General features: G+C 43.5%; 1 protein-coding gene across 3 annotated transcripts in view; it reads left to right on the forward strand.

Annotated features, from left to right (window-relative positions):
- The window catches only part of LOC136875738 (lipase 1), a 141,029-nt gene that overhangs the window by 86,974 nt on the left and 30,939 nt on the right, over positions 1 to 23,116 (forward strand). For all 3 annotated transcript variants that reach the window (XM_068228112.1, XM_067149310.2, XM_068228113.1), the window contains 2 exons: positions 13,841 to 14,090; positions 17,785 to 17,937. In XM_068228112.1, coding sequence (XP_068084213.1) covers positions 13,841 to 14,090; positions 17,785 to 17,937 — 403 coding nt within the window. The remainder of the gene's footprint in view (positions 1 to 13,840; positions 14,091 to 17,784; positions 17,938 to 23,116) is intronic.

Here is a 23,116-nt window from a genome sequence, read left to right on the forward strand (position 1 = left end):
AGTGCCTTCTCTAATGCAAAGTCTCCCAGTAAAGCAAACGACGTCCAGTCTCGATCGTAGCTGCATTCAGAGTAACGCTCAAATCAAGTGTTTAGAAGTAAAAACCCTCTATAAAATTTCCTTTGGAATTACCATAAATTCACTGTCTTAAGACGGAGGTGTGCCTCTTGATTATATCTGATTGGTGGATCTGTTGCATTCCTGTGAAGGTTGTCATTTTTATTGGCTGTCCTAGTTTCACGTCACACGACCTTGCAATTATTGATCGATTATAATCACGCTGCCCGCCCGATCACGTGGCACCCACACATATGTGTCTGAAGGACACCTAACAGGAATTTCACTCTGCTTCCTCGTTCTCTTAGTAGGTTGGGAAAACCGGTTCGCAGGCGGCTTGTTCACGCTAGCACGGGAGTGTAAAATCTCACCCTCCTGGCGATCGAAATAATGTTTCAACTCACTGATGAAATAAATCATTCTCCCTTAATAAATTATTTCCACTTTTGAAGGGGACAATATAAATGGCAGTACCACGTTTGTATTCATTAACATTTAACATTTTCTCATAGCCAGGTATTGATTGCAAGTTCTCCGTAGCTACTTCTTGAAGAAGAGCAATATCAACGTCCTGTTCACGCAGAAGTTGTCGTAACAAGAGCTGCTTACTGGGAGCCTGGATAAAGTTTATGTTAAGAGATAGTATCGTGTAAGTCAGCAGCATGATCCGAAGAGTGACCATTATATGTTGTCTTCCGAGTTATTATTGGGAAGTTTAATTGACGAGTATGCGTCCTACTCTTGTGCTGGTGGGTTTATGTTTACTATATGGCGTTCCATTCAGTATTGTTGTCTTCAGTGTATAGGTTGACAGTCGCATCATCAGAGGTCACATTTCCTGAGCGGACAAAGAACAGAGGGGTAAGTGGGGGGGAACGGTCAGGGGTTGGTGGGGGGAGACTATTTTCTTTCTGGAGCTCGACTTCCTTGTAGACGCGGATCCCTTGTCGTGTAGGGTTTATGTGTTTCTTCCCGCGAATGTCGTTGTGTTTTTAGTTTTGGTGTGATTTTCGCCATGGCGGCTTCTTTGATTGTTGGTTCATCTACCTTCATGCTTTCTTGGGTCCCTGATCCCGTATCCTGAGTTTCCATAAAAGTAGAGGTGTCGTCTTCTACGTTCGCAACCCACTGCATGCTATTTGTCACTGGATCTTGAGTGGAGTTCTGACTCAGTGATGGGACATTTATGTTCCTCTCCTCAGCTGTCTCAAGTTCCGTAGCAGTTAACACACTCACCGCGTCAGTGTTGGGAGGTGTGCGGCTAGTTTCCTGTTGAAAGTTGTTGACAAGCAGGCTCTCGGTTCCTACAAGGCTATCTATCTTCGGCTGAGTATTGGCAGATGTTTGTTGTTGCTCGTGTGTGTCCGGTTTTGACTGCTTTTTTTGTTGTTGTGTACATATTGCAGTTGGTGAGGCGACCGGGCTGACTGGTATCGGCGGGACGACAGTGGAGTGGCTAAGTGAGTCATCCGTGTGTTGTTGTTCTGCCGCTTGTGGTTGGACTGTGGCTTCACGCCGTCTGATGCAGCATGCAAAACAGCGCATGCTGTTCTTACTTATATCTCAAAAAGTAATTATCCGATTTTAGAAATACTTACATATTTGAATTTGTACCCAGATGAGCTTTTAAATCAGCTGTATAAATTTGTGCCATTACATTTAAAAATATTGACTTAGTATCAATATCTCGGTTGTTAATCACCCCATGAGGCTAAGTAGCACGTTATTTTACAAGACCCTGCGTACCATTTACGAATATGAAAACAGAATGCTGATATCTTTAATGGTTTAGAAGTTATTTGCGTGTAACAAGTTAGGTGAATAACCCTGTATATTATAAATATAGGTTGAGGACCACCTCTCATTCCGGATTTCACTTACCTTTCCATACGTGCTAAAGAAAGACAGTATTCTTTCACTTGGCATTTCTATGGGGAGGTTCACGATTCTCACTAATTTGCTATCCACGTCTGCACATGTTATCACCACATCAGATAGAGAGCCATTAAATTTTCGTACCTGTGAGTGTCCATTGGTCGTGAGTAAGATCTTCTCCATTAACAGTTTACTGGTTAACTTGACGTAGACTGCCGTTTCCAAATTGTCAAGTTGTATGGCCTCCAGTTGGTCGACATTTAATTTTAAAGTTTGCTGGATCCACTCGTGTATTTCCGCAGGTCCAGTTTTATTGGCCTTGTCGGGAAAAGCACATTTAATTGTATATTTCCTGATGCCGTTTTTTGCCATATTCACTTTACGTTATTACACTAGAGAATAATAGAATACCACGCGTCACACGGAATGAGGCCGTCTCGCGAACCGTCCTCTGCCACAGCTCATATTGTGATGTTTCCTATTTTTTAAACACCACTCTAATTTACTCGTCTACTAATGTCATTGCACGCCATGTCTCCACTGACAGCTCGGAGCATACCACTTTCTCGAGCAGCTCGTCTCCTTTCTCCCAACTCTTCCCAGTCCAAACTTTGCAACATTTTCGTAACGCTACTCTTTTTTCGGAAATCGCCCAGAAAAAATCGAGCTGCTTTTCTTTGGATGTTTCTCACTTTTCGTACCAAGTAATCCTGGTGAGGGTCCTATACACTGGAACCGTACTCTAGTTGGGGTCTTACCACAGACTGATATACCGGGAGAGTTGCCCGTGCGGTTAGGAGCGCGCAGCAGTGAGCTTGCATCCGGGAGATAGTGGGTTCGAACCACACTGTCGGCAGCCCTGAAGATGGTTTTCCGTGGTTTCCCATTTTCACACCAGGCAAATACTGGGGCTGTACCTTAATAGAAACCACGGTCCACTCCTACCCGTTTCCTATTCCATATCGCCATAAGACCTATCCGTGTTGGGGCGACGTAAAGCAACTAGCAAAAAAAGAGAAAGAGACTTGCCCTCCCCTTTACATATTTAATACAGCCCCTAAATTCCCGCATACTCAGCCCTTGATGTCCATGCAGCGGATGGACTCTGTTCCTTTCCACTTTAAACCTCTCCCTGTTGGCAGCTACATCTCTACGTACATAAGCGCTATTGTAGCTTATCTGTCGGACGAGGCGTTGAGCCACCTGTAAGCAACCTGTAGGTTTCATTGAGCACCGTATCTACCCGTCTGGCATGAGATGTATTGTGCCAGATTGGGGTAGCGTATTCAGCAGCAGAAAAACACAGTGCCATCCTGCTTCGTGTGGAGATTTTCATCCGACGGATTGGCTATGAACATAACCGAGCTCATGATTTTCAGAATGTTCAGTTACTGTAAACAATTCGTCATGTTACTTGTTTGTTATGTTAGTTATAATTCATCGTGCATGTCAGCAGAGTTAAATGTTGTCAGAATATAGTAGCTGAATTTTCTTAATTGATACCGCGGATCAGTAGTGATATATATTTACGCAGTACTCAACGAACCCTAGTCCTTTCTGCCAAGTGATCTACAAGCAGATAAACATTCTACTGAGTGACTCGGGTCCGCGGTACGAATCGCCGTCATTCGTGCATGCTGCGAGTGAGTAAACGAAATCGCGGTTACCGTCACGCCATCCTCGTATTGCCGTAGAAAACCTATCAATTTCAATGAATGAATAATCAGATAGCGAAACAATAAAGTGCAATGGAATACTCTCCCTCACCCTGTAGACGACTGATATAGCACGTAATGATATTCTCATTCACTCCGTGCAGTACAATCTTACGAATCTACAACATTTCATGTGAAATGAATTTTAAAGACCATAGCACAAAACCGATCAACTGTACAGGCCATGAAGGCACGGGGATGTGTGGAAGGTAATGGCTTCCACTATCTGTAACCACGGCACTTGATGGAGTAGAGTGGTGTAGGCTGAGTGAACCTCATAGCCATGTGCACCTCCGGAGGTGGAAAATCTCGTTTCTTAAATTTTTCGACTTCCTGACTGGGAATCGATCCCGCGTCCTTCCGGTTGAACTAAACACGCCTTTACCGCCCCTTAAACTGATCAATTACTGCTGTATACTATGAAGCAACAATGCTGTATGCAAGCGTACCGCTTACCACTTGCCCAGACATGGCACACAGAATAACGCCAACGAGAAAGCAGTGAAATCGTTACTGGATTTTCACCGAAGTGGCCATGATTCGTATATCAATCAATGCAACTTAGAAATAAAAATGTCACTCCCCAGTTGTTCGGATTCCACGTTAAAATAGAAGTGACGAAGGTATGATCACACATTACCAACAGTCACGTAAAACTAAAAGTTTCTTCGGGTATGTATCGTATAGTTAAAAATGAAATGGCGTATGGCTTTTAGTGCCGGGAGTGTCCGAGTACAAGTTCGGCTCTGTAGATCCGAGTCTTTCGATTTGAAACCCGTAGGCGACCTGCGCATCGTGATGAGAATGAAGTGATGATGAAGACGACACATACACCCAGCCCCAGTGTCAGAAGAATTAACCAATTATGGTTAAAATTCCCGACCTTGCCGGGAATCGAACCCAAGCCCCTGTGATCAAGGGCCAGTACGCTAACCATTGAGCCATCGAGCCGGACATCGTGTAGTTACAGTTTGTATACGTGAGACTGTTTGTTTGTAGACCTGTCTTAGATATTGTATATACTGGCATCACCGAAAACCGATCTGTGTTAGTGCGATGTTGAACAGGTAGGAGAAATAATAATAATAATAATAATAATAATAATAATAATAATAATAATAATAATAATAATAATAATAATAATAATAATAATAATAATAATAATAATAATATATTTTAATATTATAATAATTATTAAAAAATTAAAAAATGCGGACAAGACTAAGACACGTCTCGAAAGTGCTCTAAGATGCTTAGTGAATATCGCTGAAGAACGCGGTTATCTGAAGAAGGAAGCTAAAGAAACCATGCATAAAGTCGTAAGTGATATTAGAAACCTTTTTACGAAACTGCAGTTCGCCCTAGATGATAAATGTCAGTCGAATAAGAATCAACAGAATGAGGTTGGAATAGACAAATCAACGAATACAGAGTGAGAAGATAGTCGACCTACGGAACAGGTGGCGACATCTACCGGCCCAGTGCAGGAAGTGAATGAAACCCAAATACTATCGACAATGTCTATCGGACAGCAATGTAATCATGACATTCAGATGACATCTCTCGGCCAAACACACAAAGTCTGTGTAGATTCCGAGATACAAGACATGATTACACAAAATTTAACACCGAGGTTACAAACCATGATGGAAAGTCTTTCGAATAATATGGCAGAGCAACAAATCGTCTTGGAACCTATGCCCCAAGAAAATCCAAGGAATAATGACCTATGGACAGATATCGCTGTCAAACCCTCCACTTCAAAACTCTGGAATATTAGTAAGAGAAAGATGACGTCAACAATCGTGGGCACAAGAAAGTCCGAATGTGGGAATGATAAATCCCAAACAGATAAACTGCAAGCCGCAGATCGTAGAGCTTGGTTATATATAGGGAAACTGCACCAAAATACAACCTAAGAAGCAGTGAAAAAGCACATCTCCAACTTAAATGTAGCCGACATATTAGAATGTGAAGAACTCCAAACTAAAGGCACACTTAAAGCCTTTAAAGTGGTGATCCCAATGCAAGACTTACCAAAAGTCAACATGGCTGAAGTGTGGCCAGAGGGAGTCATCGTACGACGCTACCGTATCTGCTTCCGTGGAATGTGGAAGGACTGAAAAGCACTCTAGCGCTATCTAACAACGATCTTTTGCACACACAAGACATATTAGTCTTCGTAGAATCTCTAGCAACTAAAGCCTTGGAAATAAACGGATTCTACTCCTAACATATACCAGTGACGCAAGGACCAAGAGGACGGCAAAAACAAGGAATCTCCTGCTTCTTCAAACCAAAAATGGGAAAAGTGCTAAACACACATCAGGATCAAGACACACTTGTGATACATTTCGAGAACCTTTCCATAATAGCCATATATCTTGAACCATTAATGCCAATAGAAGACATAATAACAACCATTATGATTGTCTTAAGACTGGCGACACCGGGACGAAACATTGTTATAGCTGGAGATCTGAACTGCAGATTAGACGTTCCAAATCACAGAACAAATGAACTGTTAGATATGATGATAGAGGAAGGATTCATCCTTGTCAACCAGGCGGATGAACGAACGTACTTCTCACACTCAGGGTGTAGTACTATTGACTTAATATTCTATAAAGGACCTAATATTACATTGAATAATTATATAGTATGTTATTCAGCAGATGAGACCCCCCTAAAGAAGTATTGCCCAGTCGTGGCCAATTTTTCCATTCCAAATGTGATGAACAGAATTGAAACCACAGAAATCACAGTCTCACGGCAGCTAAGAAACTGCGTATTAAGACAAAAGAAAGAATGGGAAGAATTCGATAATCACATAGAGAGAAATGACATTGATTCGGCTGCCATGACACTGGAAAAAACGATTCAGTCTGCTATGGTATATAATCAAAAGAGAAGAGTCCGCAAATGGTTTGAAGCAGAATGTTATGAAAAGAGACAGATTTCCCTTCTTGCTCTACATACAGCCATAGTTTAGAGGATATAAAATCCTACAGTCAAATCAGAAAATAAAATAAAAATCTACTGAAGATTAGAAAAAAACTATTACATGGAAAAGGAAACAAAAAGTATGGCGGAAGAAGCCAGAAAGGACCCATACATGGCATTGAGGCCACGGAAATCTCAGAGCAATAACAAAATAGACATAACAGTTTTGGAAGAACATTTCAACAACATTCTCAGCATTGATAAAACCTACACCGCATATGAACCGATCAATGTGAAAACATGTCTAGCGGAAACTGAACCTTTCACGACAGAAGAGGCAATAACATCTCTAAAAGACAATAAGGCGTCGGGTTCCGACGGCATATATAATGAACATATCAAAGGCTCTGTTGGCTTATTACACTGACTGACAGAGCAAATGCAACACCAAGAAGGAGTGGTCAGAACTTTATGCCAATTGCAGGGTAGACTGACGTCACTGAGGTATGCTCATGATGTGAAATGCGCCGCTGTGCTGCGCACGTAGCGAACGATAAATGGGACACGGCGTTGGTGAATGGCCCACTTCGTACCGTGATTTCTCAGCCGACAGTCATTGTAGAACGTGTTGTCGTGTGCCACAGGACACGTGTATAGCTAAGAATGCCACGCCGCCGTCAACGGAGGCATTTCCAGCAGACAGACGACTTTACGAGGGGTATGGTGATCGGGCTGAGAAGGGCAGGTTGGTCGCTTCGTCAAATCGCAGCCGATACCCATAGGGATGTGTCCACGGTGCAGCGCCTGTGGTGAAGATGGTTGGCGCAGGGACATGTGGCACGTGCGAGGGGTCCAGGCGCAGCCCGAGTGACGTCAGCACGCGAGGATCGGCGCATCCGCCGCCAAGCGGTGGCAGCCCCGCACGCCACGTCAACCGCCATTCTTCAGCATGTGCAAGACACCCTGGCTGTTCCAATATCGACCAGAACAATTTCCCGTCGATTGGTTGAAGGAGGCCTGCACTCCCGGCGTCCGCTCAGAAGACTACCATTGACTCCACAGCATAGACGTGCACGCCTGGCATGGTGCCGGGCTAGAGCGACTTGGATGAGGGAATGGCGGAACGTCGTGTTCTCCGATGAGTCACGCTTCTGTTCTGTCAGTGATAGTCACTGCAGACGAGTGTGGCGTCGGCGTGGAGAAAGGTCAAATCCGGCAGTAACTGTGGAGCACCCTACCGCTAGACAACGCGGCATCATGGTTTGGGGCGCTATTGCGTATGATTCCACGTCACCTTTAGTGCGTATTCAAGGCACGTTAAATGCCCACCGCTACGTGCAGCATGTGCTGCGGCCGGTGGTACTCCCATACCTTCAGGGGCTGCCCAATGCTCTGTTTCAGCAGGATAATGCCCGCCCACACACTGCTCGCATCTCCCAACAGGCTCTACGAGGTGTACAGATGCTTCCGTGGCCAGCGTACTCTCCGGATCTGTCACCAATCGAACACGTGTGGGATCTCATTGGACGCCGTTTGCAAACTCTGCCCCAGCCTCGTACGGACGACCAACTGTGGCAAATGGTTGACAGAGAATGGAGAACCATCCCTCAGGACACCATCCGCACTCTTATTGACTCTGTACCTCGACGTGTTTCTGCGTGCATCGCCGCTCGCGGTGGTCCTACATCCTACTGAGTCGATGCCGTGCGCATTGTGTAACCTGCATATCGGTTTGAAATAAACATCAATTATTCATCCGTGCCGTCTCTGGTTTTCCCCCAACTTTCATCCCTTTCGAACCACTCCTTCTTGGTGTTGCATTTGCTCTGTCAGTCAGTGTACTTGAAGCAGTCACAGATATGTTAAACCTATGCTTAAAAGAGAGCAACATCCCAGAAATATGGAGGATCTCGACAATTAGCATACTATGTAAGGGGAAAGGCAATCAGTTGGACCCGAACTCTTACAGGGGAATCGCCCTGGAAAAATGCATATTGAAGGTACTCACAAGCATCATCACAAAGCGAATTTCTAAGGAAGTAGAACACAGGATTCCGGAAGAACAATTTGGTTTCCGAAAAGGCAGGAGCACTCTCCACGCCATTAGCAACTTAATTGATGATATAGAAGATACATTAAGGCACCCTCAAGGAAAATTCCATGTCTTCGTAGATTACACCAAAGCTTTCGATACAGTAAACAGACGTATCTCAAAGCTAGAAACAATAACAGGAAGAAATAAGCTCACTGTACTGATACATAACATGATGACCGCCAATTTCATTCAGATCACAGATGGCGTAACCACATCGAAAACAATAACTCAGACCAACGACGTCCTAGAGGGAGACCCATTAAGCCCCCTATTATTTAATGTCGCCACATACGATGTTGTACAGATGATTAGGCAAGAGACGGAAGATATATAAATCTACATATATGTGAACGACATGGTCATTGGATCGAATTCCACCTACAACCTGCAAACAGCCATAAACCAACTTGAGAAGTGGGCACAGGAAAACAAAATGGAAATTAACACCGAGAAAACTGTACAGATGACATTCCGCAACGGAGGCCGAGAAGCTGCGAAGGACAGGATATATCTAAGACCGAAACCTCTTGTGACAGTCAACAGCTTCAAATACCTGGGAGTGACTCTGCAAACCACCGCCAGATCTTTCAGAATACACGTGAAATCCCGTGCAGCACCTGCCACAAAAGCAATCTTTGACACGAAAGTATTATCCAGATTATCATTAACAAGCGCTATGGCCTTATTCAACGCAAAAATAGTTCCCATCGCAACATACGGAATAGATATTATTTGGGATAAGTATAGTCTAAAAGATCTAATGACTTTGGAAGCAGTTAAATCAAGATTCTTGAAAGCCGCTCTAGGTGTTTCGAAACACACAAAGTCGAGGCTAGTATACGAACTCGCGAGAGAACCGTTCTTTATAGAAGAACTGCATATGAAACTTCCATCTACCGACAGCTCGAATAAACTGCTCCTCGATAGACAAAGAAACGAAGAGAAATCTGGCTGGATTTTTATACTACAGAAGCCATGGTAAATAGATCCTGGGCCAACACGAATCAAGACCTGCGACACCTGGTACCTCAATAGCTGTGCGTGGGTACCACCACAATTTATGCAAGAACAAGCGTTTTCACGATCCCGGGAATAACTGTATATGTGAGTTGTGCGATCGAACTTGTGATCGTTACCACATTACCACTTGTAAGAAACGAGTAATACCCCTGGTAGACTATTGTGCTTAATTACGTATGTAACTTATGTAACATACTGTATATACACAACTTGTGTGCATTTCTTAATAATAAAATAATTATAATATCATATATTATAATGTATTATAATATAATAATTATATTATTATTATTATTATTATTATTATTATTATTATTATTATTATTATTATTATTATTATTATTCTGCTAGGGGCTTTACGTCGCACCGACACAGATAGGTCTTATGGCAACGATGGGATAGGAAAGGCCTAGGAATTGGAAGGAAGCGGCCGTGGCCTTAATTAAGGTACAGCCCCAGCATTTGCCTGGTGTGAAAATGGGAAACCACGGAAAACCATTTTCAGGGCTGCCGATAGTGGGATTCGAACCTACTATCTCCCGGATCCAAGCTCACAGCCGCGCGCCTCTACACGCACGGCCAACTCGCCCGATATTATTATTATTATTATTATTATTATTATTATTATTATTATTATTATTATTATTATTATTATTATTATAGGCTTCCTTAAAAAGTTGATAATTGGCTGCAGTGAGATATTTAATGGTAGAATGAGTTCTTGGCGCAAGATATTTTCTTTAACGTCGCTCTGCACATCACAGGTTTTCGGCGACGTAAGGATGAGATAGAGCTAGGATTGGGAATGTAGTGCCCATGCCTTTAATTAAGGAACAACCCTAGCATTTGCCTGGTGTGAAAATGGAAAACCACGTAAAACCATCTTCAGAGCTGCCGACGCGACGTTGGGATTCGAAGCGACCATCTCCCGAATGCAACATCATAGCTACGCCACGCCATCTTAAACGCACAGCCAACTTGCTCGGTTTTCAAGATAACAGGGGTTACTCAAGGCTTGATTCCTTCACCTATGTTGTTCATAGTTTACATGGATCGTCTACTGGAAGAAGAAGTGGCAGGGAGGGATTCAGTTAGGCGGAAATTTTGTTAGCACGCCGACGACTTGGTCTTAACGGCCGATTTTGCTGAGAGCCTGCAGTTTAATATCTTGGACCATGAAAATAGGTATAGTGAGTGTGATATGAAAATTGACCTTCCCTGTAGTAAAACGATGTCTGTAAGTAAGATTCCTAAGAATTGATTATCAGGTTGGGAATACAAAGCTGGAAGAGATAGATCATTTCAAGTATTTATGATGTGTATTTTTCCAGGATGGTAAGAAGCCTCCGTGAATCAGGGAGCAGCGCGCTGGCCTCTCACCGCTGGATACCGTGGTTCAAATCCCAGTCACTCCATGTGAGATTTGTGCTGGACAAGGCGGAGGCGGGGCAAGTTTTTCTCCGGGTAATCCGGTTTTCCCTGTCATCTTTCATTCCAGGAACACTCGCTAATATCATTTCATTTCATCTGTGAGTCATTAATCATTGTCACAGGAGAGTGTGACAGGCCTCGGCAGCCGGCACAATTCCTATCCTCGCCGCAAGTTGGGGGCTTCATTCATCCCAACCCCGACCCGGTTATTGACTGGAAAACAGGTTGTAGGTTTTCATTCATTCTTCCAGGATGGTAGTATAGTAAGTGAGATTAAAGCAAGCTGCAGCAAAGTCAGTGAAGTGAATTCACAGTTGCGATCAGCAGTATTCTGCAACAAAGTAGTCAACTCCGGGACGTAACTACCTTTACACTGGTCTGTTTTCAGACCCCCGATCAAGTTGGCCGTGCGTGAAAGCTGTTGGACTCTGAATATCATGCTCATAACTTAGAGTCTACTGACATGAAAGTAGCGAGAATGATCGTCAGAACAAACAGATGAAAGCAATGAGCGGGGGGTTCGGAATGAGGAGATGAAGGCTACGTACGGGTACATATGAAGCAGTGGAAGATAGGTTACCAAGAAGAATAATGGACTCGGTCCTGGAGGTTAGAGAAGTGGAAGGAGAGAAAGACGACGATGGTTATACTTCGTTTCTAATGACTGAAAGATAAAACAGTATAGAACTAAACGAGGCCACAGAGCTAGTTATAAATAGAGAATTGTGGGGGCATTTAGTAAGTTCACAGCGGCTTGCAGACTGAACGCTGAAAGGCGAAGATGTATGAAAGTGTTAATAATAGCAATAATAAATAATCCCAAAGCTTGATTATATTGCTTTGATTTTCGATCTAGAGCCGTGGAAACCTTCATTGGCATTGTACCTCCATGGGGAGTATATTCTGCTTCTTATTCTTCTTCTTTTTAATAACGAATTATCACTTCTCATTTCGTAGGTTAGCAATTCCTATTTTCTAATCCGCGGAACTTTGCTAATAGTCTGTCACTGCTAAACGGCGTCTTGGAAAGGAGATGAGTCCAAATGGCACCCTCTGGAAGAAACTCTGGACACACACACACACACACACACACACACACACACACACACACACACACACACACACACACACACACACACACACACACACACACACACACACACACACACACACACCAAACTATTGGTTCTACTGCTGTGATACATAAGTTTGTTTCATTAGAAACTTGTTCCAATCTAGTGAGATGATACTACTGTACTTCAGTCAATAAGTTCGTGGAATGTGGTCTACAGTGTAGGCAACACGTCATGCACTCGTGTAGTACAGCCAATTACTTCTTGGACTGGTGCTTACAGTGTAGGCAGTACCGTGTATACCTATGTACGTACTACAGCCAATATGTTCGTGGACTGGCGCTAACAGTTCAAGGATCACACATTTTTTTACCTGCCTTTTCGCGTCTTTTTCTTGTTGTGATGTTTTGGGTTAATTCAACTTGATCATCGCCGGCCCCGTGGTGTAGGGGTAGCGTGCCTGCCTCTCACCCGGAGGCCCCGGGTTCGATTCCCGGCCAGGTCAGGGATTTTTACCTGGACCTGAGGGCTGGTTCGAGGTCCACTCAGCCTACGTGATTAGAATTGAGGAGCTATCTGACGGTGAGATAGCGGCCCCGGTCTAGAAAGCCAAGAATAACGACCGAGAGGATTCGTCGTGCTGACCACACGACACCTCGTAATCTGCAGGCCTCCGGGCTGAGCAGCGGTCGCTTGGTAGGCCAAGGCCCTTCAAGGGCTGTAGTGCCATGGGGTTTGGTTTGGTTTGGTTCAACTTGATCATCGCAACGGATTTGCCTAATTTTTGGCAGAACTTAAAATTTGCCCGTTGCTCAAACTATGACATTCTCAAGTTCCGCCGCTGACATTCACAACACATTCTGCTTCTAGACCTTCGCAACTGTCTCTTGCTGGGACTAACGAAGAACACTGTCACGGCAACAACTTGAGGTGGAAACTCTCCGTTGTAGTGCACCACAGCGACACTAGACGGCCAGTTCACGAACTTAATGACTCTACTATGTATATAAGTGCTTCTGCTTAAGGGGATACGGAGCCGCCTATCTTACCAATGTTAAATTTGTTTAATTCATGTTCCTTTTTATCAGGATCTGATAAAGTTATGAAAATAGAATTAATGTCACATTTTATTCAAACCTTATTTGACATACTGAGGGAGCGTTTTTGTAATTGGACTTAAGGGGACTCAGATACATATTTCTTTAAACAGTCAATAAATAGAATATTTTTTCCCTAAAAACAGCCAGATCTCAAACAGTTTTGTATATAAATCAGGAAATCCCTCCGTTAAAATGTTAACCGATATGAGACAAACTAATGATGAAAATTACACAGCTCTGTGATAAATAGTCACCTAGGAAAAGGAACATACATTTGAAAAAATTGGAATCTGAGAAAATTGCATTTAAAACTTTCCACACATATGATCTTCTCATTGTTAGCGCAAGTGTAAATTAAAATTGTGGCAACTTTTAATTGTTAAACTATAATGTATTATACAGCATTTTAAAGAGCAGACTTCAGAGATAAATTATATTTTGACCATTTTAACCGTTCCGTATCTCCTTAAAACGCCAACCTCTTAGAGATTATCAGAAAATGTATTTGCTTCTGATCATTCTTGTCAACAGCTGGCACGAGATGGGGTTCTATGACCTGCCGGCAATGATCGACTATATACTCCGCACCACTGGACAGAGCAAACTGTATTACATGGGGCATTCCTTAGGTGGCAGGATAGTGTTCGTGTTGCTCTCCATGAGACCAGAATACAACGATAAGCTCCGTCTAGTGGTCGCCATGGCAAGTAGGTTATCTGCTCCACCTGACCAGCAGAGGACGCCCGAATTTAGACCACCAAGAAATGTAAACCTCTTCCAAGTAAGTTCTAGACATACGAATACTTACGTAGGTTATCCGCCTCCTTAGCTGAATGGTCAATGGAGTGAACTTCGGTCAGAGGGCCCCAGCTTCGATTCCCATTAGGACCGAGGATCCTAACTACATATTGTACATTCCTCTACCTGAGGAAATGGGTGCTTGTGTTCGTTTTAATACACATCTCTTCATTTACAAACTACACACACCACACTGCCAACCACCCCAGGAATATGCAAAAGTAAATGCTTCCCTCCTAAAAGGGTTGGTTGGCCAACGGGCTCTTAACCTGACCGTAGAAATTCAGTATCTGCGCCTTAACGTTTATAACATTATAATGGATTTGGAATGATACAAGTCTTACGTGGAATAGCTTGTAGAGGAGAGATGTGTTCACTGCGGCAGCCCGGGTCCAACCGACCGGCCTCCAGAAGTACATTTACTTCTATAACCTAATGAACCACGCGGTAGTATTTCCATTGGTTGACGCACAATCGGATATGACGTGATTGCCAGCAATCAAGCCAAATGTATCCGTTACCAATCCGTGCACAATAAAAACACAACAAATGGTTTTGTCACTAGCTGGACCTAACCAATCCAGACCAATACCTTTGTCACTAGCCGGACCTAACCAATCCAGACAGATGGCTTTGTCGCCAGCCAGAATGATAATTTAATTCACCTTTTTGTCACTGCCCAACATCGTACACGCTGCTGTCGCCATATGTAATGCTAAGGGCCTGACATCCGCTTCAGGGCCTTCTTTGCTTGATAACAGTCCAATGGTTTGTCACTAACTGGGCCTGAGCATTCCATACCAATGGTTTTGTCGTAAGCCGGATCTAATCAGTCGAGGCCAATGGCTTTGTCACTAGCTCGAATGATAAATTAAAATTGAAGAGTTGACAGCCTCGCGCAGCGCACAATCACGTTGACCCAGAGAAGTCCGTGAGAAGGAAACAAATGACAGTGTAATCGCACCTGGGGTATGTCTGCGTTTTGGCTAGTTAACAACGTATGAAATTAATAGAACGGAACTGTATCGAGGTCACGGTGGATGGATAGGTAGATACTGTCGAAATAAAGAGTAGTCAGTATGGGTTTGAAGCTGATATTTTATGTCTTAATTGCAAATAAATTGTAATAATTATAAAAAATTGATAAAATGATCACATTAGGACAGAGCCTCTCAGGGTGCATGCACCAGTGTCTTGCGCGATGCACGGTGCACCAGCTCCTCGATTTGGAGCCATAGCGCTGTCTCTCTCTTTCCCCACACCTGTCTCGCTCACTCCGCCTGTCTCCCCCTTCCTCACTTACTCCGTAGCGCTCCAAATCCGAGCCGAGTTGATTCGAGCTTATCCGCGTCGCTTCGAGACGACGCCCTGGTCCGAGCTGAGCCGAGTGGGACCAATGCACTGCGCACAGGACCTCTGCTCCTCAGTTTGCACACGTGAGATTTTGGGCGTTTGAGAGGCCCTGCATTAGGATATTAGGACCATTAGAACTGGGGTTCCGAAAGCGTAGAACTCGCCTCACGATGGACGGCTACCTTAACTTGGAGTCAATGCCGAGAAGCCCTTTGACTTTCAACATTAATGACTAGATCCCGGAGTTTTAGGAAGTATTAGGTTAGAATGCAAACTAATTTGATTACCAGGATGTGTCGACTAGACCGTTCTTTCGTAATGGAGTGAGAATAACATAAATTCTAGGGGTTCTGATGGGCCGAACCCCTAATGGTTATGTAAAGTTATTACATAACTGTTGTGCAGGTTAGACTATACCTGTTACCCGCTTCAGCAAATTTGCATTTTAACCTATAACTGATCACAAATCCGGGCTCTGTAATAATGACTCTTTATTCTTGGAATGCTGACAATCTCTTATAATATTTCAAATGTGTTTTCGCTCAACTTGAAGCCACTTCGGTTCTATAATATGTCGCTAGAAATTTTGAAATAAATAAATTGAACCTGTCTGGCTTAAATGAGAAACCTATTTCCGCATGTTACAAAATTCAAAGCCGGCCCGGTGGTGTAGGGGTAGCGTGCCTGGCTCTTACCCGGAGGCCCCGGGTTCGATTCCCGGCCAGGTCAGGGATTTTTACCTGGACCTGAGGGTTGGATCGAGATCCACTCAGCCTACGTGATTAGAATTGAGGAGCTATTTGACGGTGAGATAGCGGCCCCAGTCTAGAAAGCCAAGAATAACGGTCGAGAGGATTCGTCGTGCTGACCATACGACACCTCATAATCTGCAGGCCTTCGGACTGAGCAGCGGTCGCTTGGTAGGCCAAGCCCCTTCAAGGGCTGTAGTGTCACGGGGTTAGTTAGCTAGTTAGTTATGTCTAAAATATCTACTGACTTCCCACCCGAAAATTGAGGCTCGAATTCTGGTCTATCCAGTGTTTAGATCTTCATCACGTGGCGTCAGGAAGGGTATCCAGCCCTGAAACTCAACCAAAGTCAAAAGGACCCTGAGTGGCTAGAGAGACCACAGAAATAACTGAGATAAGCTGATTAAATCTCTCTCATATATCAAATTTCTTCTCAGTGAGTTATGGGAATATTCCTTCTTTCATTCCATGTATTGGTCAATGCACGTTACAATTTTTCATACTCTACCGGTATTTCGAAAATATTTACTTTTCTTCTGTGTGAGCCTTTTGTCAAATGGTGTGAGCAATGGGAAGGTTTCGATTCCTAAGATTGATACTTGAATTGGTGGAAGGCAATTAAGAAAACTTCAGTGTAGAAAGATGAGTCCCAGGAAGACATTTTTCAGAGAAGACTGTGCCACTTCAGGCTGAAGGACATTTCATTCAAATAATTTCCTGTAGGTGGGGATGGTAGAGTGCATCCGCTTTATAATCATTTTGTCGTAACAAGTGATTCTACTTACTTGTGCCAGGCTTCTGACATTCAACTGCCATGTCAGGACTCACTTGGTCGATTCCTATTCTCTTCCGACACCTAAGGTAGTACCTGAAAAAAATACATGTTTCGTTCTACAAGAGCATCCTCAGTTTCTACCGAATCACTTCAATCATGTATATGAACGAGTATTAATAAATAATGACTGTCAGCATATTAACTTAATGAAATACACCGTACTGATCTTACGAACACTCTTTGTAAACAACGGACAGCACTTCGGCAGACTAGATGAAGTTAATACGGTGATGGTTGAATACTAATACAATCATTATTTGCTAATACTTGTTAATATTATCACCACACTCTCAATCAATGACAAGTTTACACAACGTAAACAATACTGCACATATACAGGCATGATTTAAGTTATTTGGTAGAACCTGAGGATGCTCTTGTAGAACGAAACATGGCATTCTCTGATTAATAGTATGTAGGTTTTTTACACAGATATGTTATAGAGCTATAATTTATACTAAAATTGCGTGTTTGACAGACTGGAAAGCTTTTTAAGTTACATTTGATCTAAATAATTAAAAATCGACAATTTTTGAGTTGTCCCACGTTTGAACCAGATGATAGATTTGTCCTTCAGTAAATATTTAGTGGAAACAATAATTCCGAAGATTTTCTCTTTAAAATAATCATCACTACCATAAATCAATGATTTTATAATTTTAATTATATTTTCGAAATGTGAAACGGTAAAACCAATGTGTACTGTAAATATTTAACAAGAACTGTTGCTCATGTTTCAGAGATTCGTGGAAGTGGCAGGGATAAACGAACTGTTTCCATACTCAGAACGAAGAATTGCTATGTTGTACTACTTCTGTAGCAATTCGATTACAAGAGCAATCTGCAGAAAATTCGTACAGGACTCGATGGGGGAAAGTGAAGTCATTAGTGAGGTGAGTATGCCCATGTACATAACTTAAATTTGCGCTCCGAGTGGTTCAGGCCGTGCAGCTTTGAGCTTGCATTCAGGTGTTGGTGGTTTTGAATCCCACAGTCGACAGTCCTGAACGCTGTTATTTCAGGCTGTACTTTACAGAGGCCACTTTCCTACCGCATCATCACCAAAAAAGAAATAGTGCGCGTTAAATGGCTAACAGAAATAAAAGTTTAGGACTAGAATAAATATTGTCATGGAAAGGGGGTAGCAGCCTTTCGGAAGTTGCAAAGGCGGCAGTCTAGATGATTGACTGATATGGCCTTGTAATAATATTCACCATGGCTTAGTTGTGTTGATACCGCTACACGGTTGAAAGCAACGGGAATGTACAGCCGTAACTAACTCCCGAGGACATGCAGCTCTTTCTGTATGAATGATGTACTGATGATGGCTTCCTCCCGGGGAAAATATTCCGGAGGTAAACTAGTCCCCCACTCGGACCTCCGGGTGGGGACAACACGAGAGGGGGCAATCATCAGGACAATGAATACTGACATTTTGCGGGCCGGAGCGTGTAATGTTAGAAGTTTGAATCGTTGTGGCAGGTTACAGAGTCTGAAAAGGGAGATGGATAGACTAAATTTAGATGTAGTTGGTATAAGTGAAGTACGTTGGCAGGAAGAAAAGGATTTTTGGTCAAGCAACTACCGAATAATCAACACAAAATCAAACAGAGGAAATGCAGGAGTTGGTTTAATAATGAATAAGAAAATAGGGCAGCGGGTAAGCTACTACGACCAGCATAGTGAAAGAATTATTGTCGCGAGATAGACACGAAACCAATGCCCAGCACAATAGTGCAGGTCTGTAGGCCTACAAGTTCAGCGGGTGATGAGGATATCGAAATAATATATGAAGAGATAGAATATTTAATACAATATGTAAAAGATGACGAGAATATAATTGTGATGGGAGACTGGAATGCAGTGGTAGGCTAAGGAAGAGAAGGTAATACTGTAGGGGAATTCGGATTGGGACAAAGGAAGGAAAGAAGAAGGCGACTGGTTGAATTCTGCTCTGATCATAATTTAGTCCTTGCCAATGCATGGTTCAAACACCACAAACTACGGCTGTATATGTGGACGAGACCTGGAGACAACCGAAGGTATCAAATAGACTGCATTATGATTAGGCAGAGGTTCAGAAACAAGGTGTTGGATTGCAAAACTTTCCCAGGAACAGACGTGGACTCTGAACACAACTTGCTGGCCATGAAATGGCACGTGAAGTTGAAGAAATTGAAGAAAGGAAAGAATGCAAGGAGATGGGATCTAGACAAGTTGAAAGAAAAGAGTGTGAGGGATTGTTTCAAGGAACATGTTGCACAAAGACTAAATGAAAAGGCTGAAGGAAACAACATAGAGGAAGAGTGGACAGTCATGTGAAATGAAGTAAGTAGGGCTGCTGAAGAAATGTTAAGAAGGAAGAAAAGATCAACTAAGAATCAATGGATAATTCAGAAGATACTAGGCCTGATTGATAAACGACGAAAATACGAAGAGGACAGAAAAGGAAAAGGATACAGGTGATTGAAGAATGAAGTGGATACAAAATGCAAGATAGCTAAGGAAGAATGGCTGAAGGAGAAGTGCAAAAATGTCGAAGGTTGTATGTTGCTAGGAAAGGTAGATGCTGCATACGTGAAAATCAAGGAAACCTTTGGAGAAAGGCAATCTAGGTGTATGAATATTAAAAGCTTAGATGGAAAGCCACTTCTTGGGAAAGAAGACGAACCAGAACAATTACGACAGTTAGATAGATAGATAGATAAAGAATGGGTGAACCCTGCCATCGCAGGGCTCCACACGTAGGTCTGTGAAGACCCTTTGTGCCCCTTAAACGGGTTTGCCTAGTTCAGACCTAGTGCTCCTATAAATGATACTAGTGTCCGGATGTTGGCATTCCTGATGTCTTCCAGGCTCACGAAATGTCAGCCAAGGTATCGATGTCTAGTGCTTGCAAGAGCCTCACACTGACATAACACATGCGCGGAGGTCTCCTCCTCCCTACCGCATCTTCTACACATCGGATCCTGACTGATTTTCATGATGTGTAGGTGTCTCTGTAAGGTATTGTGGCCTGTCAACAGTCCAACTACCATTCGCATTCTGGTCCTATTCAAATTTATCAGGACCTTTTTATAACTTTGGCTAGGCCCTTTGATAAGTTCACGTGCCTGCCTTGCTATAGTTAACCTCTTCCAAATGTCTAAGTGAGACTGGTTTGTCCACTGGGATATTACCAGTTTCACGCTTCGGAGTGACACTCCCAGGAAGGGCTCTGGTCCTATAAAAGGACCTTTTGAGCCTTGTTTCGCTAGTTTGTCAGCTTCTTCATTTCCGCTGATACCTGTGTGCCCAGGGACCCATAATAGGGTAACTGAGCTAAATTCACACAGCTGATCTAACATCCTTTGGCATTCCCATACCATTTTTGATGTTGTTTTAACTGCACAGAGTGCTTTTAACGCTGCCTGGCTATCGCTGCAAATAGTGATACATCTTCTGTGTCCAGGCATTTTCCATATATATACAGCACAGGCCAGTATTGCATATACTTCGGCCTGGAAAACAGTAGCGTATTTACCCATAGGTAGGGAGAGCCTTGTCTTAGGCCCCCAGACCCCGGCACCTGTGCCCGTCTCTGTCCGCGAGCCATCTGTGTACCATGTACAGCCCCCAGACCTAAGACGGGCCCCAGCATCCGCGGCCCACTCCTCCCTTGTGGGTATCACCACTGTGAATTTATAGTTCAAATTAAAACTAGGCTTCATCAGGTCCCCAATCATCATTGTCATAGGGCAAGTCTGGTGAAGCCTTGTGAGAATAGAGGCATGACCTCTATTCGGATTCTTGAAGGACCATCCTCCGAGTGACCAAAGGCGGTAGGCACTCATTCCCGCTATTTCCTTAACATATAGATGTAAGGGGGGAAGACCTAGGATGGCCTCCATTGCACATAATGGTGTAGTATCCAGTGCCCCTGTTATTCCTAGACACGCAAATCTTTGGACACTGTTTAACTTGGTGGTCACAGTTTTACTCTCCGAGCCTGGCCACCAGACTAAAGATGCATAGGTCATCGTGGGCCGTACAATAGAAATATAGAGCCACTGGACCACCTTAGGTCCTAGGCCCCAAGTCTTTCCAACGGCCCTGCGACAGGCCCACATAATCTTGCGAGCCTTATCCACCTTATGGTCTATGTGTTTCTTCCAGCTCAGTCTTGCCTCAAGGATTACCCCTAGGTACTTAACTGAGGTTGTCTTAACTAATTTTTTCCCAAATAGGAAAGGCTCTGACAGTCCGTCTAGCCTCTTCCTCCTGGTAAATACCACGAGCTCCGTCTTGTCGGGATTAACCGACAAGTCCGTGTCGTGGCACCATCTTTCCACCCTACGTAGGGAGCTCTGTACGAGCTCTGAGACCGTACTGGAGAAATTTCCCACCGCCATCAGGCTAATGTCATCTGCATAGCCTTGGGCGTAAATTCCTCCAACATTTAACCTGGTAAGTAGTTCATCCACTACCAGACACCATAATGTTGGTGATAATACTCCTCCCTGTGGACACCCCCTGTCTATATTAGCTCTCAACATAACTGCGTTGAGGGTAAACAGAACTTGACGGCCCTGCAGCGAGGCCATAATCCATTTTATGAGCATCCTGCTCACTCCTCTTCTCTCTAGACTAAGTTCTATGGAGCCCAAAGATGTGTAGTTAAAGGCACCTTCTATATCTAGGAATACAACCATAGCAAGTTGCTGCTGATCCAAGGCACTCTCCAGTCTAGAAACTAGCTGGTGTAGTGCCGTCTCAACCGACTTCCCTGGTTGATATGCATGCTGATGAGGATGCAGGGGACAGTCTCTTAAAACTTTCTCCCTGATATGTCTATCCACTAGTCTTTCCAAGGTCTTAAGAAGAAAAGACGTTAGTCTGATGGGTCTATAATCCTTAGGTCTAGTATATGAAGACCTTCCGGGTTTAGGTATATATACTACCTTCGCCTGACGCCACAAGGAGTACACGTACCCCATAGTGAGACAGGCTCTAAAAATTCTGACCAGGTATGGTATAAGGACCTCACCTGCTTCCTGAAGAAGCGCCGGGAAGATCCCATCCATTCCTGGGCTTTTGTAAGGGGCAAAAGATTCTAATGCCCACTTCACCCTTCTGTGGGTAACAATCTCTGCGGCTTCCTTCCAGCCACTTCTATCGGGTCTGAAGGATCCGCTCGATTCTACTTCACTGTTCGTGACTGCTGAACCTGGAAAGTGGGCATCAAGCAGTAGGTTCAGGGTCTCCCTCTCTGTGGATGTGTATCCGCCCGAAGGTGACTCCAGTGAGCCCAGCCTTGCCCTTCCATCCAAGGTTAGAATTTTATGAAGCCTTGCCGCTTCATGTTGACTTTCAATGGAGTCACAAAACTGTCTCCAAGATTTCATAGAAGCCTTTTTGACTTCTGACTTATACCTTCTTTGTGATTCTTTATAAGAATCTAGGCTTTCTTGATCCTGAAGTTCCCTGTATTTATTCCATAGCCTTCGTGTGTTTCTCCTCAGGTGTTCAAGATAACTATTCCACTTGAAACTTCCTGTTGCTCTTTTTGCCTTAACAACTGGGCAGTTTAATTCATAAGAGGTAACCAGTATTTGTGTGAGAAAGCTCACACTGAGCTCCAGCTCCTCTTTGTTCTTAATTATATTTGAGGGTCCTCCTTCAAGTCCCCTCCTCACGTCCTCCCTAAAAGACGTCCAGTTGGTTCGTCTAGGGTTTCTATAAGGTGGGATCTCGAAGGAGCCCTCTATATGAAACACAATGTGTCTATGGTCTGACAAGGAAGGTTCTAAAGAAACTTTCCAGTCTTTAAATTCCTGTATGATTCCGATTTGAGAGGAACATGTTTTTTCTTTTGTATCCCACACCTCATGTCTTTGCACCATGTCAAAATCTGCTCTTAAAATTAGTTCCAGGAATGTATACCAGAATCTTCCCTCTTCCAACATATTTTCACAAATTAATGGCATTTCTTACCGCATCTGAGTGATGACCGTTCTTCTTCTGCTTCCTTCTCAATCACTTTTTTTCAGTTTCTTCTCTATTATTCTTGAATAGCAGTACTTCACAACCACA

This window comes from Anabrus simplex, chromosome 6 (assembly GCF_040414725.1).
Source record: "Anabrus simplex isolate iqAnaSimp1 chromosome 6, ASM4041472v1, whole genome shotgun sequence".
Taxonomy (NCBI): domain Eukaryota; kingdom Metazoa; phylum Arthropoda; class Insecta; order Orthoptera; family Tettigoniidae; genus Anabrus; species Anabrus simplex.